The sequence below is a fragment of the Marmota flaviventris genome, chromosome 1, assembly GCF_047511675.1.
Source record: "Marmota flaviventris isolate mMarFla1 chromosome 1, mMarFla1.hap1, whole genome shotgun sequence".
Classification (NCBI taxonomy): Eukaryota; Metazoa; Chordata; class Mammalia; order Rodentia; family Sciuridae; genus Marmota; species Marmota flaviventris.
Genome location: NC_092498.1, coordinates 220,076,527 through 220,091,408, shown reverse-complemented (window position 1 = coordinate 220,091,408; position 14,882 = coordinate 220,076,527). Strand labels below are relative to the sequence as shown.

The window sequence follows — 14,882 nt, the reverse complement described above, 5'->3', positions numbered from 1 at the left end:
GTTTGCCAGCCTCTCCTGTCTACCTCTGTTCAAGCCTGACCCCCACACAGCCTCCACCAAGACCTCAAACCCGGCAGTACCTTCCTGTGCCCAGTGTGGGCATGCTTCTCCTTCTGGGGAGGTTTTTTTTGGCGGGGGAGGGGGTTACTGGGATTGAACCCAGTGGTGCTTTACCACCGAGCTACATCCCATCCCTTTTTATTTTGAAACAGGATCTTGCTCAGTTGCCCAGGATGGCTTCAAACTTGCCATCCTCCTGCACAGCCTCCCAAGTTGCTGGGATGACAGGTATGTGCCACTGGGCTTGTCCACAGACAGCTTCCGATTCAGGGCAGGAACACCCCTCACCGACAGGAAGACCAGGACACAAGGATCATGAGGCTATCTTGGAGGTCGGCCGCCACATGTTGCAAAAGGGCCCAGACCTAGGCCTCCCGAGGTGGGCCATATTAAGGGCGGGGGCTGCAGCTTGCGGTACAGCGCTGGCCAAGTGCCAGCCGGGATTCCATCCCCAGCACCACGGGAACGAGTAAGCACTTCCACCACGGACAAGGGTAGAGAATGTAGCTAGCTCGGTGGCAGTGCTCACCACCGGGTTCCGTAGCCAGCACTAAAACGAAACCCCAAACACAAAAGGCCACCCCCACCCCGCTGCCAAGCACCCCGAGGCGGTTCCCAGGGCACACTACGGAGAAGCCCCGCGCCCCGCGCTTCCTTGCTCCAGTCGGAGGCGACTTCTCTCCGGGACGCACTTGGGCAGCACGTCCTGCCTCCCCCCCCCCCCCCCGAGATCCCCGCCGGTGGTTTCCGCTCGAGGCGTCCGGGCGCGGAGCCCCAGCCGCGCGCGCCCGCCCCGCCAGCCCCAGGGCAGCTGGACACCTCGGGTGCCCCAACTGGGACGCTCTCGGCTACTTTTTGACCTTTGACCCCTCCTCGAAGAGGAACTCGGGGGACGGGCCTGGGAGGCGTCCCCACCTCACTCTCGGGACTCCAGGGCCACAGTCCCCGCCACGACCCCGCGACGGTTCCGCCAAGGTCGTTGGAGCCCGAGACCCCCAACGGCAGGACCAACCCCTCCGAGGTCACAGCCGCCACCTCGCCCAACCCAGACCCACTTCCCGCTCCACCTTTCGCATGACCGGCGCCTCCGTCGGCCAATGAACGAGCCGCCTCCGCCCTCGGGCGGAGCAGAGCGCCGGCCAATCCCTGCTCATTTCCCCGCCCAGATCCAAACGGTCCAATCGGCCAAGATCGAGGGGGCTGGCCTAGGAGGCGGGGCCGGCCGCGGCTGCCAACGGGCGTGCACGTCGATGCCGCGAGGGGGCGTGTCTCGCGGCGGGGCGTGCGGCGGCGGCGCGGCGCAGGGCGGTAAACAAGATGGCGGCGGCGTGTCGGGCGCGGAAGGGGGAGGCGGCCCGGGGCGCCCGCGAGTGAGGCGCGGGCCGTGAGGGCGGTGCCGGCGGCCCCGCGGGTGGCCTTGCATGGGCTGGGCCCCCCTCGCCGCCCCGCCTCCTACTGTCGCGCGGCGGCCGCGGCGAGGGGGACGCGTCGCCCAGGCCTTGTCAGCCTCGGAAAGCCCCCGACCCGGAGCCTGCGGCCTGCGCCGCCCCGGCCGCCCGGAGCCCGCAGGCCGGACGCCCAGCGCGCGGCGGGGAGCGCGGTCGCGCCGCTGTCGGAGGGAGGGCGCCGCGAGGACGTCCGCGCGGGCCGGGCATGGACGGCGCGGACGGGCCCCGGCGCGGCCGCCTCGGCGCCTGACCGCGGGCCGGAGCGCCTGGACGATGACCTAGCGCCCCGCACCGGCCCGCCTCGCCAGGGCCCGCGGACCGCCGCCTCGCCCCGCCGCCCGCCCTCGGGCCCGCGGGCGCAGCGCGGACTGACCAGTGGACAGCCGCCCCGACGCAAGAAGAGCTCCCGTGGACTGTGGTGGGGGTGGGGGGTGGGGGGCTTCGTTGCCTTTTCCTTTTTTTGTTAAACCGTTTGGAGGAGGGAAGTGGGGGTCGGAGAAGAGCCGCCCACCGAGGGGACAAGGGGGACCAGGGCTCCCCGGCGCCGGGTCCAGGATGGACGTGGCGGACCCGCAGCAGCTGGGCATGTTCACGGAGGGCGAGCTGATGTCCGTGGGCATGGACACCTTCATCCACCGCATCGACTCCACGGAGGTCATCTACCAGCCCCGCCGCAAGCGGGCCAAACTCATCGGCAAGTACCTGATGGGGGACTTGCTGGGGGAGGGCTCCTACGGCAAGGTGAAGGAGGTGCTGGACTCGGAGACGCTGTGCCGGAGGGCCGTCAAGATCCTCAAGAAGAAGAAGTTGCGGCGGATCCCCAACGGGGAGGCCAACGTGAAGAAGTAAGTGCGGCGTCGGGATCCTGCCCTCCGCGCTCCTCCCTCGGTTCCTTCCTTCCTTCCCTCCTTCCCTCCTTCCTCTCTCCCTCCTCCTGGTCCTTCCTTCTCTCCTCCCTCCTTTTCTCTTAAAGACCCGCGCTGCTAACAAGGATATGCCAGCACCATATCCTCCCAGCGTAGGACAGTGTGGTTGGGAGCCCTCGGGAGGACCTTCCCTAAGTCAGAGTGGGTCCTGGAGACGGGCATGAGTTCCTGGGGCCCTCTAGGAGGGCTCCTAACACGCCCGGTAGTCAGCCTCTTTGGGAAGGGAGCTTGCCTCTCTCCTCTCCCCAATGCCCATGGCCCTGTAGCAGTCCAGAGAACACAGGCACCCCGTGGAACCAGCTTGTGTTTATTTGGGCCCCGCGAGTTTGTGTGCTTGCCGCCAGCAGGTTGTCTGCGCAGTGTGTGGTCGTTACCAGGGCCAGGCTAAATGTGATTTGTTTATCCTGTCGGAGGGGAACCCTGTGGTTGCCAAAAATAATTGTTTGCACCAGCTTATCGGTCAGCGGGAGGGGAACCTAGCCCTTGTTGTTTGCCCAGGATGTGAGGCTGCAAGCATGCTGACTCTGAGCTCTGACCACCGACCTGAGCACTGGACCCTGAGCAGTGGTGGGCTTTCTGTTGTACTTTTTAAACAGATTCCACTAGGTGCTCAGCTGTCCCAGGCCTCCCTGTCAGGGACTATGAAGAAGCAGCTCCTCCCCAGGGCTGCCACTGCTCCCCCTAGCTGGGGGTGGCCTCCTTATCTCTACCAAACACTGCTCCTCCTCCCCATCCTCTTAACTTCAGAACTACCCCCCCCACCAGCCCCCATTTCTAAGAAGGGGCCTTATCTGCTGGGCTCGGCTGCAGAGCTGGCGGGGACACCGTGCATGGTGGATGGTGACCTTGGACAGCAGTCCTGGGGAAGGCTGATCCCTGCTTGTGATCACGTCTTTGTCCCCATCATGTCATGGGAGGGTGCCCAGCTGGGCTCTTACTCACTTTAACAGCCTTGTAGGCTGAAGATGGCAGTTGTGACCCACTGGAGAGGTGGGTGTTTTCCACTAGGCTTTTTTAAAGCATGTGGACACCAAGAGATGACACCAGGTGTCCTGGGGTTGAGTCAGGTCATTTGTCTGTAAGGTGTCTTTGGGGTGAAGAGGGTCTGAGGGATCAGGAGAGACACATCTGGTGCTCTTTCCAGGGGCCAGTGATGCCCTTCTCCGGGAGTTTGAGACCTGAGCTTAAATGCTGCCATTGTTCCATTAAACCAGAAGCCTGGGAGTGTGGAGTGGGCCCATGGACTGCCAGTCTGCCCTTGTTCTGGGAAGCCAAGGAGGTGCCAGTGTGGGCCATTAGCTGGCTTCACCTGTCTGGGGAGTGTGGCACTGAGGGCTGGGGCCTCTGCACCTTGGAACTCCAGGAAGCTGCCTGAGAGCACTTGTCCCAGGGCCTGATACCTGTTAGCTGCAGGGGCCTGGGCCCGAGCCTGGCCCCCTCCCCCTAATGGGAATTGTGTGCTGCCCTCTGGTCCTGCCTGTGTGGGGAGTGCCAGAGCGCCCCAGAGCACGCTGCACGCCACATGCCACACGCGTACCTTTCACTGTGCCATTTCTGCCTCTCCAGAGCCACCACGCAGGAGTGGGACTGATGTCGTGGGAGACAAAGGGCTCCCAGAAAGTTCCCTCTAGGTGTGCCCAGTGTACCCTTCACTGCTCAGGGGTGGGCCCTTCTGGCCGTGTGTTGGTGTGCTCGGGAGGAAGCCATCTGTGCGTTTCTGGGTCTTCAGGTGTATGCCTGGCTGGTGGCAGTAGTTTTCAGTGGGTCAGTGGGCCACGCCCTCAGCACTGGAAGTAACTTGTTGGGTGGGTAAGGGCCAGGAGGTTCTGCCTGCAGCAGACCAAGGATTGATGTGTCCAGGTGTGCGGTGTTGAGCAGTCACAGGCAAGGTCAGTTAGAGGGCTGTGAGTGTGGAGGGGGCCTAGGACTGCCAGTCTGTCCTTGCATACAGGGGCGTGGGGAGAAGACCTGGACCATACGTGTCTGAGCCCCTGGTTTCTTGACTGGCCACTGAAGGTCCAGAAAACATGAGCACCCAGAGCCATGGGGAAGAGCCTGAGGATGGCAGCGGAGGTGGCTGTTTGTGGGAAGAACAGGAGAGGGAACTGAGGCTGGGCTCTCACTGAGGTCCCCCACACATGGCCCCTGACCCGGCTAGTCTCACAGCTGTAGACCCCAGCCTGGGTGTGCAGGTATCCTGGTGGGGGAGCCCTTGGAATGCAGTGAAGGCCCCGTCTGTCCTGTCCTGGCCACCCCCTCGCACACACTGGCCATGGACATCTGCTTTAGAGGCTGGGTTTGCAACTGAGGCAGAAACTGCTGTGCCTCCTGACTGCAGCCCCATCAGAGCCACCCTGCTCTGGGAGCCAAGAGTGCAAGTGGGGCCTGCTCTGCTCAGAGCTCTGGGAGGGAGAAGGACTGTCCTCTAGTCAGTGCTGTACTCCAGCCCACCACACTGCCAGCTGGCTGCAGGGAAAAAGGCCCCTTTGTCTGCAGGAAGCTCAATAAACTCTACTCAGATTGTCTCTCTCATGATGAAGTGTTCAGAACCTCACAGACATGCCTGGAAGTCCTGTCCCCCAGTTTGTGTTGAAGACTTTTTCTTAGCGTACGATGTTGTGGATCTTTGCCAAGGTGGTGGTCATGTAGATGGATGGAACTGGTCGGGTAGCCTGCCGTGCCTTCCCTCTTCCCTTCCCTGGAACCTGGAAGGCTGTTGTGGAACCTGTGCTTGGTCCACTCTCTCTGTGAGAACTACTATGCCAAAGTAGCAAAGTTTCAGAAAGTTTTAAGAAACTATTAAAAACCGGGGCACCTGGCTTTTAATCATGTTTTACCTGTTTTTTGTTTTGCTCCGATGCTGGGGGTGGAGCCAGGGACCCATGCATGCCAGGCAAGCTCACCCCACACCATGTCTAGCCACAAGCAAGTTTTGATGAAAGTTAAATTCTCCTGAGGATCATTTTACTACATTGTGTCCACTTGTTTTCACAGTGGGTGGTGGACTCCCACAGGGGGTCACACAAGGACTTGGCAAGGACCCATGCAGTCTTCTCTCTAGGGGCGAGGGGCTCTGTGCAGGCAAAGACCACAATGAGTAGGTAATTCCTCCTTTTGTACACGAAATGTGCTGTCTTTTCTGGATGATAGTAGAGACCTCCAGTTTTGTGGGATGTGAGATAGCTTCTGAACCTCACCATCCCAATGCAGGGGCAGCTAGGGACAAGGCAGGCCATGGCCCCACACCACTTCACTTGTGGACAGTGAGATTACAGTTTTGTTTCATGTGATGTTGACCTGTGACACAGAGGGTAATTCTGTATGTTTCCCCCAAACTATTTTTTGAGATTGTTTTTTTTCTGCTTTGTCCATGCTGACCCCAAAGGCCCCCGGCTCATGAAGTGGTCCCTCCCACTTCAGCCTCTCAAGTAGCTGGAACTACTCTGCGCCTGGCTCTCCTTCACCGTCTAGAGACCTGTAAAAGTGACTACCACAGCTGTGGTGCAGAGGCAGGCAGTGCTGCTCGACGCCTGCCCTCCAGCCCAGCAGACTCCTTTGTCTGCAGGTCTTGGTTGGCTGTGTGGCACCAGCATCCACTGGCCTTTGCTCCTGATGTTCCAGTGCCATTGCATAGCCCAGGCTGGGTTCCACCAGTTACACCTTACAAGAGGCACCAAGGTCTGCGGGCCTTACCACCAGGGGTGGGACTCGGAGCCAGAGGAAGCATGTATTTAATGAGCTGCTATTGACACCTCTTTGGGGCCTGGTCCCCCAGCCTGCCAGTGTGGTTGGTCACACTGCAGTGTTGCTCCGACCACCTGTCTGGGGCAAGGGAGCATCTGTAGTGTGGAGTCCTGTTTCTGTGGGACACAGTTGGGCTGGGGTGGGGAGCGGGGTGAGGGGCACACCATGTGCTGCTGTTCCTGCTTCAGGCTGTAAGTGATTGGCAGGAGCACGTTATCCCAAAGCACCTGTTGCCACTGCTGGAGCCCTGGGGGTGGGGGTAGTGGCTGGCCTCTCCCCAGGGCCAACTGAAAATGCATGTGGGGGGATTTGAGTGCCTGACCTCCAGGGGCAGGGCCTTCCCCTGAGGTTGGCTGGTGGATACTTGGATCTAGATGGTAAATAGCTAGGATTTTAGCAAGTTGGGAATCAGAGCCTTGGGCTTTGTGGGTTTTCATTCCCACTTCTACCAGAACATTTGGAATGGACTTTATGAGGCTCGGGAGTCTATGGAAGCTTGTGTCCCCACTGCCCTGTATTGGGAAGAGTGCCACTGCAATGCCCAGGTCAGCTGGCACCAGAGGGCACAGGGCTTCTGTACCTTCATGTGCCCCCATAGGCTTCTGCTTGATTTCTTCCCTACCAAGGGTGCCTCTGGAGTGAGATGGAAACTAGGCCGGTCTGTACGGCTGTCGTACAGCTAGCGGAGGAAATGGGTTAATTGCCTGGGGGTCAGGTTGTGCCCTTAGCCATGTGGGGTGTGCAGTGGATTGGGCACCTATGCCAGGCTGTGGCAGGTGTGAAAGGCGTGGAATGCTGAGTCCTTGTCGTGCAGCCTGGAGTGCCCACTGGAGGTACGTCTGGGAATCCCAGCTTCAACTACTAGGAACCCAGTCCACCATATCCCTTGAATTCGACGGTCTTTCTTTCTTTCCCTCCCTCCCTCCCTCCCTCCCTCCCTCTCTCTCTCTCTCTCTCTTTCTTTCTTTCCCTTTATTTCCCTTATTTATTTTTATGTGGTGCTGAGGATTGAACCTAGGGTCTTGCACATGCGAGGCAAGTGTTCTACCGCTGAGCCACCACCCCAGCCCCAGGACTTTCTTTTTTTAAACAGCTTTTTATTTATTTATTTTGGTACTGGGGATTGAACTCAGGGGCACTTGGCCACTGAGCCACACCCCAGTCCTATTTTGTATTTTATTTAGAGACAGAGTCACACTGAGTTGCTTAGCACCTTACTATTGCTGAGGCTGGCTTTGAACTCGTGATCCTCCTGTCTCAGCGTCCGGAGCCACTAGGATCACAGGTGTTTACCTGTTCACCTTGCCTGGCTTTTTAAAATACTTTTGGTTTACTTATTTATTTTTGTGTGGTGCTGAGGAACAAACCCAGTGCCTCACTCACACAGGCTAGGCAAGTGCTCTACCACTGAGCTACAACCCAACCTCTTTAAATAACTTTACTGGGTTAGGGTTAGGGTTAGGGTTTATTGGCATAATTCACATATTATAAAACAAGTCCACCTTTTTATTTATTGACTTTTGCAGTTTTGGATATTAAATCTAGGGATGCTCTACCACTGACCTACACCTGTAGTATGCTGCTAAGAATCGAACCCAGTGCCTCACGTGTGCTAGGCAACCACTCTACTACAGAGCTGCAACCCTAGCTGCACCCCCCAGTTCTTTTTAGTTTTTATTTTGAGGCAGGGTCTTGCTAAGTTGTTCACACTGACCTTAAATTTGCATCTTCCTGCCTCAGCCTCCTGAATCTCTGGGATGACAGGTGAGGCCACCGTGCCCGGCTCGGTGGCACTTAGTACATGGGTAGAGTTGCACAGCCACCACCACTGTCTAGCTCCAGGATGTTACATGACCTTCACCCCTCAAAAGAGTCCTGTCTCCTTGGCAGCATAGGTAGGCTGAGGCAGGAGGATCACAAGTTCTCGGCTAGCCTGGGCAACTTAGCAAGACCTTGTCTTATAATCAGTAATAAAAAGGGCTGGGGATGTGGCTCAGTGGTAAAGTGCTTCTGGGTTCAGTCCTCTGCACCAAAAAAACAAAACAAAAGCCCTGTCCCCATGAGCCCCATTCCCCAGCATCACAAGTTCACATCTGTCTCTGCACTCTCCTATCCTGGATGTGGGCTGTCACTGGGTCACACACCATAGCCTTGTGTGTCTGATTCTCACACTGCATCTGTGTCACCTTGCTCTTGCCCTGCCCAAGGATGCTCCAGGTGTGTGTGGACTACGCTGTGTCCAGTCATCCCTTGATGGACACCCTGACTTTTCTCACCCTTTGGTGATTGTGGACTGTCTGTCATGAATGTGTGTCCTGGTGTTGATATGGAGTTGTGCTCTTCGCCAGCTTCCTCTCCTAGTCCCCGCACACACCTCTGAGAGCCTTTACTGATTGATTTGTTTGTTGGTGTTGGGGTGAAACCCAGGGTCTCATGCTTGCTGAGCTGCACCCCTCAGAGGTGGGCTTTTCTTTTAAAGCATCAGTAGAGACTCAGCTGAAGCCTGGAGATTTTTCTCAGTGCCCATCAGCAGTGCCGTAACCACCTCTGGTGTACCCCTGGGAGCCTCTTCTTGCTTCTGGGCCTGAGGGAGGGTGTCTGGGACTGCAGGTGACCTCTTTTGCTTGCATGCTGGGCGTGGCCACTGGCCTGGCCTGGGTCTCCCCTGTGACCAACTCTGGAGGCAGCTGCTTCCGGTTCCTCTCTTCTTCTGTCATCTCAGATGGCTTTCACAGCCCTCCTTCCTAGTTCCTTTTCTGGTTAATCAAGTCAGTTGGCCACCCTCTTTGGGCAGCATGGGCAGGCTTCTGGGGGCAGCAGCCTGGCAGGTTGCTCCTGGTGGACGGAAGGCGCTGCTTCCTTTGCTCAGGAGCACTTCCTGCATCTCTGTCCAGCGTGGAGCTGCTGCTTTAAATATCACTTTTCTTTTTCCTTTTCTCTTTTCCTTTCCTTATCTGTGGAAAACACTGAGAATGGCAGGTGGGGCAGGCGGGCTCCTCCTGCTGTGCAGTTAGGATGATCCTGAGCTGATCTGCCTAACCCCACGTAGTTGCCCTCTCTTCACTTTGGCACACATGTGTATCTTCTCACTTCTTTTCAAGTTGGACATGGTTTTTCTTTTCTTTTTTTTATATATATATATCAGTGGTTGGTGAACCTTTATTTTATTTATTCATATGTGGTGCTGAGAATCAAACCCAAGACCTCACACATACTAGGCAAGTGCTCTACCACTAATCTTCAACCCCAGCATCTCTATTTTTCTCTTGGTACAAATAACGTGGCTTATATATGGACACAGAATGTTTTGGTCCCCTTAATTAGAGCGCACGTATGTACACTATACCTATAGAAAGAGTATTTATTTATTTATAGTTTTGAGACAGAATCTCACTAAGTTGCCTAGGTTGGCCTTGAACTTGAGAACCTCCTGCCTCCACCACACCCGCATGAATTCATTCCTCTTGATCCTGATAATTGCACAATTTGTTTTCCCTGCATTTTTCTCAAGGTAATTATAATCTATGTTTTTAAGGAGTTTTTCTATCAAGTAATTTCTTTTTGGGATACCACTGAGTCACATCACCAACCCTTTTTTGAATTTATTTAGAGACAGGGATTCAGCCTCTCTGTTCCTGAGGCTGGCTTTGAATGTGATCCTCCTGCCTCAGTTTCCGGAGCCACTGGATTACAGGCATGTGCCACTGTGCCTGGCTCTACCAAGTAATTTCTTTCTTTTTTTTTTTTTTTTTTCTTTTTATGGTGCTGGGGATATTGAACCCAGGGCCTTGTGCATGCAAGGCAAGCACTCTACCAACTGAGCTATATCCCCAGCCCATTTTCTTAATTCAAATTTAAAATTATCTAAGCCAGGTGAAGGGATGTACACCTGTCATCCCAGCAACTCAAGAGGCTGGGGCAAGAGGATGGAAAGTTCAAGGCCAGCCTGGGAAACTTAGTGAAATCCTGTTTCAAAATACAAAGGGCTTGGGGGTATGCTTTCCCAACATGCGTGAGGCCCTGGTCTCCATCCCCAGCACTGCACAAACAAAATATTGTCTCTTTGGAAAAGTTTCCTATGTTACTCTTTTCAGTTGAGGTTTTTGGGGTTTTTTAGTCCATTTTTTTTCTAGTCCAGTTTTTCAAATAGTGTTTTAGATGTTGATGGACCTTATTTTATTCATTTATTCGTATGTGGTGCTGAGAATTGAACCCAGTGCCTCACCCATGCAAGGCAAGAGCTCTACCACTGAGACACAACTCAGTCCCAAAGTCCATTATTTTAAAAAAAAGATCTAAGGCATTGATGGAATGTGATTTTATGCATGCATTTGTGTATATGCTGTGCTGAGGATCGACCCAGTGGCTCACACAGGCTGGTAAGTGCTCCACCACTGAGCCACAACCCCACTGCTCTAGTTCACTTTCTAAAATCGGTTTATTCCGTCACCTGTTAGGAAGTCACCTCAGGAAGACAGGTAGGAGTCACAGCCAGCCTCAGTCGGGTGTGAAGTGGAGGGCTGCAGAGAATCTGAGCAGCGCCAGAGGTTCTGGTCCCTCCTTGCTCGGATGTCCTCGGTGGCATGATTCTTAAGATCTTTCCCAATAGTCGAAAGTCTGCTGCTGTGGGACTTCTGGACCAAAACAGGTCACAGAACCAGTCTGTTGCCTTTCCTGCTGTGAAACGATGGCCACTTTTTTTGTACTTGGGACTGAACCCGAGGCATGCTGGTAAGGGCTCATCGCCCAGCATGCACCTGCACGAGTGGAGCGCTTCTCCAGAGATGTGCCCGTGCCTGCCTGAGCCCCAGTTAGATGCCACCCCTTGTTGGCCCCACTAGGACCTCAGGGAGAGTCAGTTTGGGGAGTGAATGGCAGGTGCTGGAGAAGTCTTGAGAGAAGGCAGCTCTGCACTGCATCTGGGATGCCTGTGGCTTGTGGCTGTGGCAGCTGGTGACATGGATTCTATGCCCTAGACCCTAAGAAAGAGCTGCAGCTCACTGCCCTCAAAGGCCTTGGGGGAGATGGGAAGCCCTGGGTCTGCTTGGCCCTCCATGCAGGGGTGTTTCCTGTCAGCTGGAAATGGGAAGTCTCCTGTAGAGAAGAGCCAGGAAGCCAGGGCTACTGTAGGAGTCCAGGTGGACAAAGTCCCACAGAGTGGAAGGGGAGACTGGGCAGGTCCAGGTGCCCCGGGGCTGAGGGGTAGCAACTGTCACTCAGATGGGTGTGTCCACTGGATGGGGGCAGAGACCATGGAACCAGAGGAGCATTTGAAAACAGGGCTATATGCGTGAGCAGTGGCTGGGTCTGGGGGTCAGCACTGGATGCCAGGCCAGGAAGGCCCTGGGGAGGACAGCACTGAGCCTCACCTGCTGTGGTGCTGCCCCAGGAGTAACTGGGTGATGTCAGGACTGGGGTGCACCTGGCATGCAGTGGAATAAGACCAGGGTCACTGCTCAGCAGCTGTAGTTCCCAGAACACCCTACCCTAGAGGGCAAACTGACCCAGTGTCCATCATGGTACCAAAGGGAAAATCCTGTTAATTATTTGCAAAAAAGTGTTCAATCCATTTCTGGTTTTCAGTAGATGCCAGAATACACTCCTGATGTTGCAGGCAGTATAAACCGGGGTCCAGCTCCTGGGCCTGACCACCTCAGCATGTGGGTTTCAATGTGGACAGCACCCTAGGGCCTTAGCAGGGCAAGTGATTGTGGATACTGGCACTCAACGAGAATTGGGCAGAATGCTTGACAGGGCAGAGTGCAGGATTGGGGTGACCAGTTTTCTTCTCTGGTGGGTCTCTGGGCAGCCCCTGAGCTGTTGGGGACATTCCAGAGGACCTGTGTTGACTTGGGAGTCGGAGGCCTCCTGCTCTCTGGTCTCTGAGGAGCAGGCACATGTGGAGCTGCATGCTGCGCACTTCCTTGGAGGGTGCTGGAGTCTGCCCAGGGCACCGGCTGGGGCAAGGCCTGAGCCTAGAGGGTGCTCAGAGCTGGGCTGTGGCATGTGTGTCAAAGGGTGGAGGTAGGGGCCTGCTCTGTGGAGGGCCTCCTCCTGCACAGCGAGCCTTGGTGTGAGCAGGTGCCCCTGCTGTGGCTTCTCTCTGGTACACTGAGGGCTTGGGCATGACAGGTGGCCTCTGTGTGTGGACATAGCTGCGTGGAGGACCAGCCTTTGCCTCAGCTTCTCTCCTCTCCTTCCTGCAGCCAGGGTCCATGGGAGCCTGGGGTTGTATGGGCCTGTCCCTGCCACAACCAGCGGGCAAGTGAGCCAGGCTGCCCAGGCCCTGGGGGTTCTCAACCTCCAGACCTGGCCCAGGTTTTGGGAGCTCAAGAGGAAGAGGTGGGGCCGGTGGTGGGAGTGAGCAGGAGGCAGGGACAGGAGTGGCGTGGTTGCCCTCACTGTCTCTGGGTTCCTGCCTTCTCAGTACTTTGCAGATGTGTGACGGGTGGCTCTGCAAAGGGCCCCCTGAGCCTGGAGGCTGTGGCCTAGGCTCTGTGCCGCCCGTCTCCCATCTCCCTTCTGCCTCTGCTTGAGGAGGCTCAGGGTCTTGGTGTCAAGAGAGGTGTGCCTGTGCTGCCTGTCTCCTTGGAGGTGGAGGCACACCTGCCTCCTGGGTCTGTGACCCCAGCTGGCAAGTGAGTCCAGGACCACAGAGTGGACTGAGGCCGAGCCAGCAGGACCTCCTGAGCCCACGCGGCACTCTCCTGAGGAGGGAGTGGCCCACGCTGTGTCCAGCCTGATCCCTAGTGTCCTCCATAGGTCTGGGTGCCTGCCAGGCTGAGAACACAGGCACAAGGCAATCTGTAAATAACCTCCCTGGGTCCTGCCATTGTACTCAGAGAGAATGGCACTGCCAGCCCGAAACAAGCCCCAAATGCAGAACTGTGGGGCCGTGGCCACACCCCCACCTGCTTCCTTTCCTCCCTCCTTTCCCAGCCCTTCCCCAAACTGACTGTCACTCTTCACACCCAGCCCTGCTCCAGGGTCCCCTCCCTACCCTGTCCTGGTAGGAGACTGACCTCCCTCGATTCAGTGAGGGGTGAGCAGCACAGAGTCACAGGATTGTTGCACTGGGGTGGGGGCAAGGGCACCCAGGGGCAGGGGCAGGGGCGGGGGTGGGCAGGCTTTCCTGGAAGAGGCAGAACCTTGGGGGTGGGGCCAGGCAAACTCGGGGACACCCTCTCTTTTTCATGTGTCATGCTTGGGCTTCCTAGGTTGTTTGGGTTTTTTTTTTCCCCCTTGTTGATTGATCTCTATTTTATTTATTTATACATGGTTCTGAGAATTGAACCCAGTGCCCCACGTGTGCCAGGCAAGTGTGCTACTGCTGAGCCACAGTCCCAGCCCTTCCTACTTTTTTTTTTAAGAAATTTTTTTTGGCACTGGGGGTTGAATCCAGGGGCCCTCTACCGCTGACTTACTCCAGCCCTTTTTATATTTTTTATGTTGAGACAGGGTCTTGCTAAGTTGCTGAGGTTGAGGTTGGCCTCTAACTTGTGATTCTCCTGCCTCAGCTTTCTGAGTCACTGGGATTTACAGGTGTGTACTACCTCACCAGCAGGATTTTATTTTTAAAATTTAATCGGGATGAAGCTTATATACTACATATTATGAGTGTTGCCACAATCCAGTGTGAGAACCTTTTGTATGGAACAAAGGAAACTCCCATTCCCAAGAGCAGTCGTTCCCCCTGCCCCACTCCCCCCAGTCCTGCACTCATGTATGTTTCGTTGCTGGGTTCTCCTGTCACTGGGCTCATACTGCGGCCTGTGTGTCTGGCTCTCACTGAGCAAGCACAAGGTCCTCAGGTCATCCTCGCTGCAGCTGTCGCTGTGCTCCTGCCCTGGCCGAGGATGCTGCAGGTGTGGATGTGCCAACTGTGTGTCCCTTCACCCTCCTGTGTACTTGGGCTGCTCACCTTGTGTGTGCTATGAGTGTCCTGCATAGGTGCCTAGGAGGACGTTTTTGGTCCTTCTGGACAGCTGCTTGGTAGGGGTTCCCAGGTTGCCAGCTCACAGACCTGGGTAGGAGGCTCCTTGCTGGTCAGACTTGATCTGTGGCAGTGAAGCAGTGCCAGGTTCTCTGCTGGAGGCCGGCCCTGCTGTGGGGGTCCACAGGCACGCTCATCCTGCCCATGCCTTCTTCTCTGGACCATCCTTCCACCACTGGGGCTTGTCTGGGTGGTGTGCCCAGGGAGTGGACCTAGGGGGTTGTGGGTAGAATGCCTGGAGGTGTGGCCTTTTAGTACAAGGAGGGTTATGGAGCCAATGTGGCCCACCCCCAGCACACAGCAAGTGTGCGTGCACTGACATCAGTGAAGCACAACTATTATTTATTTATTTATGAAGCACAACTATTATTCTTGAGTTGAAAAAGTCTGGCTGGAGCTGGGCACGGCTGTACACACCTATAATCCCAGCAGCTCAGGAGGCTGAGGCAGGAGGATTACAAGTTCGAGGCAATTTAGTGAGGCCCTAAGCAATTTAGCAAGACCCTGTCTCAAAAAATAAAAGGTCTGGTAATGTTGCTCAGTGGTTAAATGTCCCTGAGTTCAGTCCTGGCACCAGTAGGGGGTGGTCCTCTCACGCTGGTACCCTAGCAAACCTGACCATACATAGCAGTGGCAGCAAGACCTTCCCAGATGGCTCAACGTTGCTGGCCAGTGGGCTGCCTCGGCAGACGTGTGGTCCCTGTGTGGAAG

General features: G+C 56.0%; 1 protein-coding gene across 5 annotated transcripts in view; it reads left to right on the top strand.

The window, feature by feature from the left end:
* The first annotated feature begins 1,794 nt into the window (after window positions 1-1,794).
* Stk11 (serine/threonine kinase 11) overlaps window positions 1,795-14,882 on the top strand; it is a 22,473-nt gene continuing 9,385 nt past the window's right edge. For 2 of the 5 annotated variants that reach the window (XM_027952742.2, XM_027952744.2), the window contains exon 1: window positions 1,951-2,353. In XM_027952742.2, the coding sequence (XP_027808543.2) occupies window positions 2,064-2,353 (290 nt within the window). In that variant the 5' untranslated portion in view covers window positions 1,951-2,063. Of the gene's footprint in view, window positions 2,354-14,882 lie in introns of all 5 variants that reach the window. The other 3 variants (XM_027952741.2, XM_027952743.2, XM_027952745.2) reach the window with 2 other exon arrangements.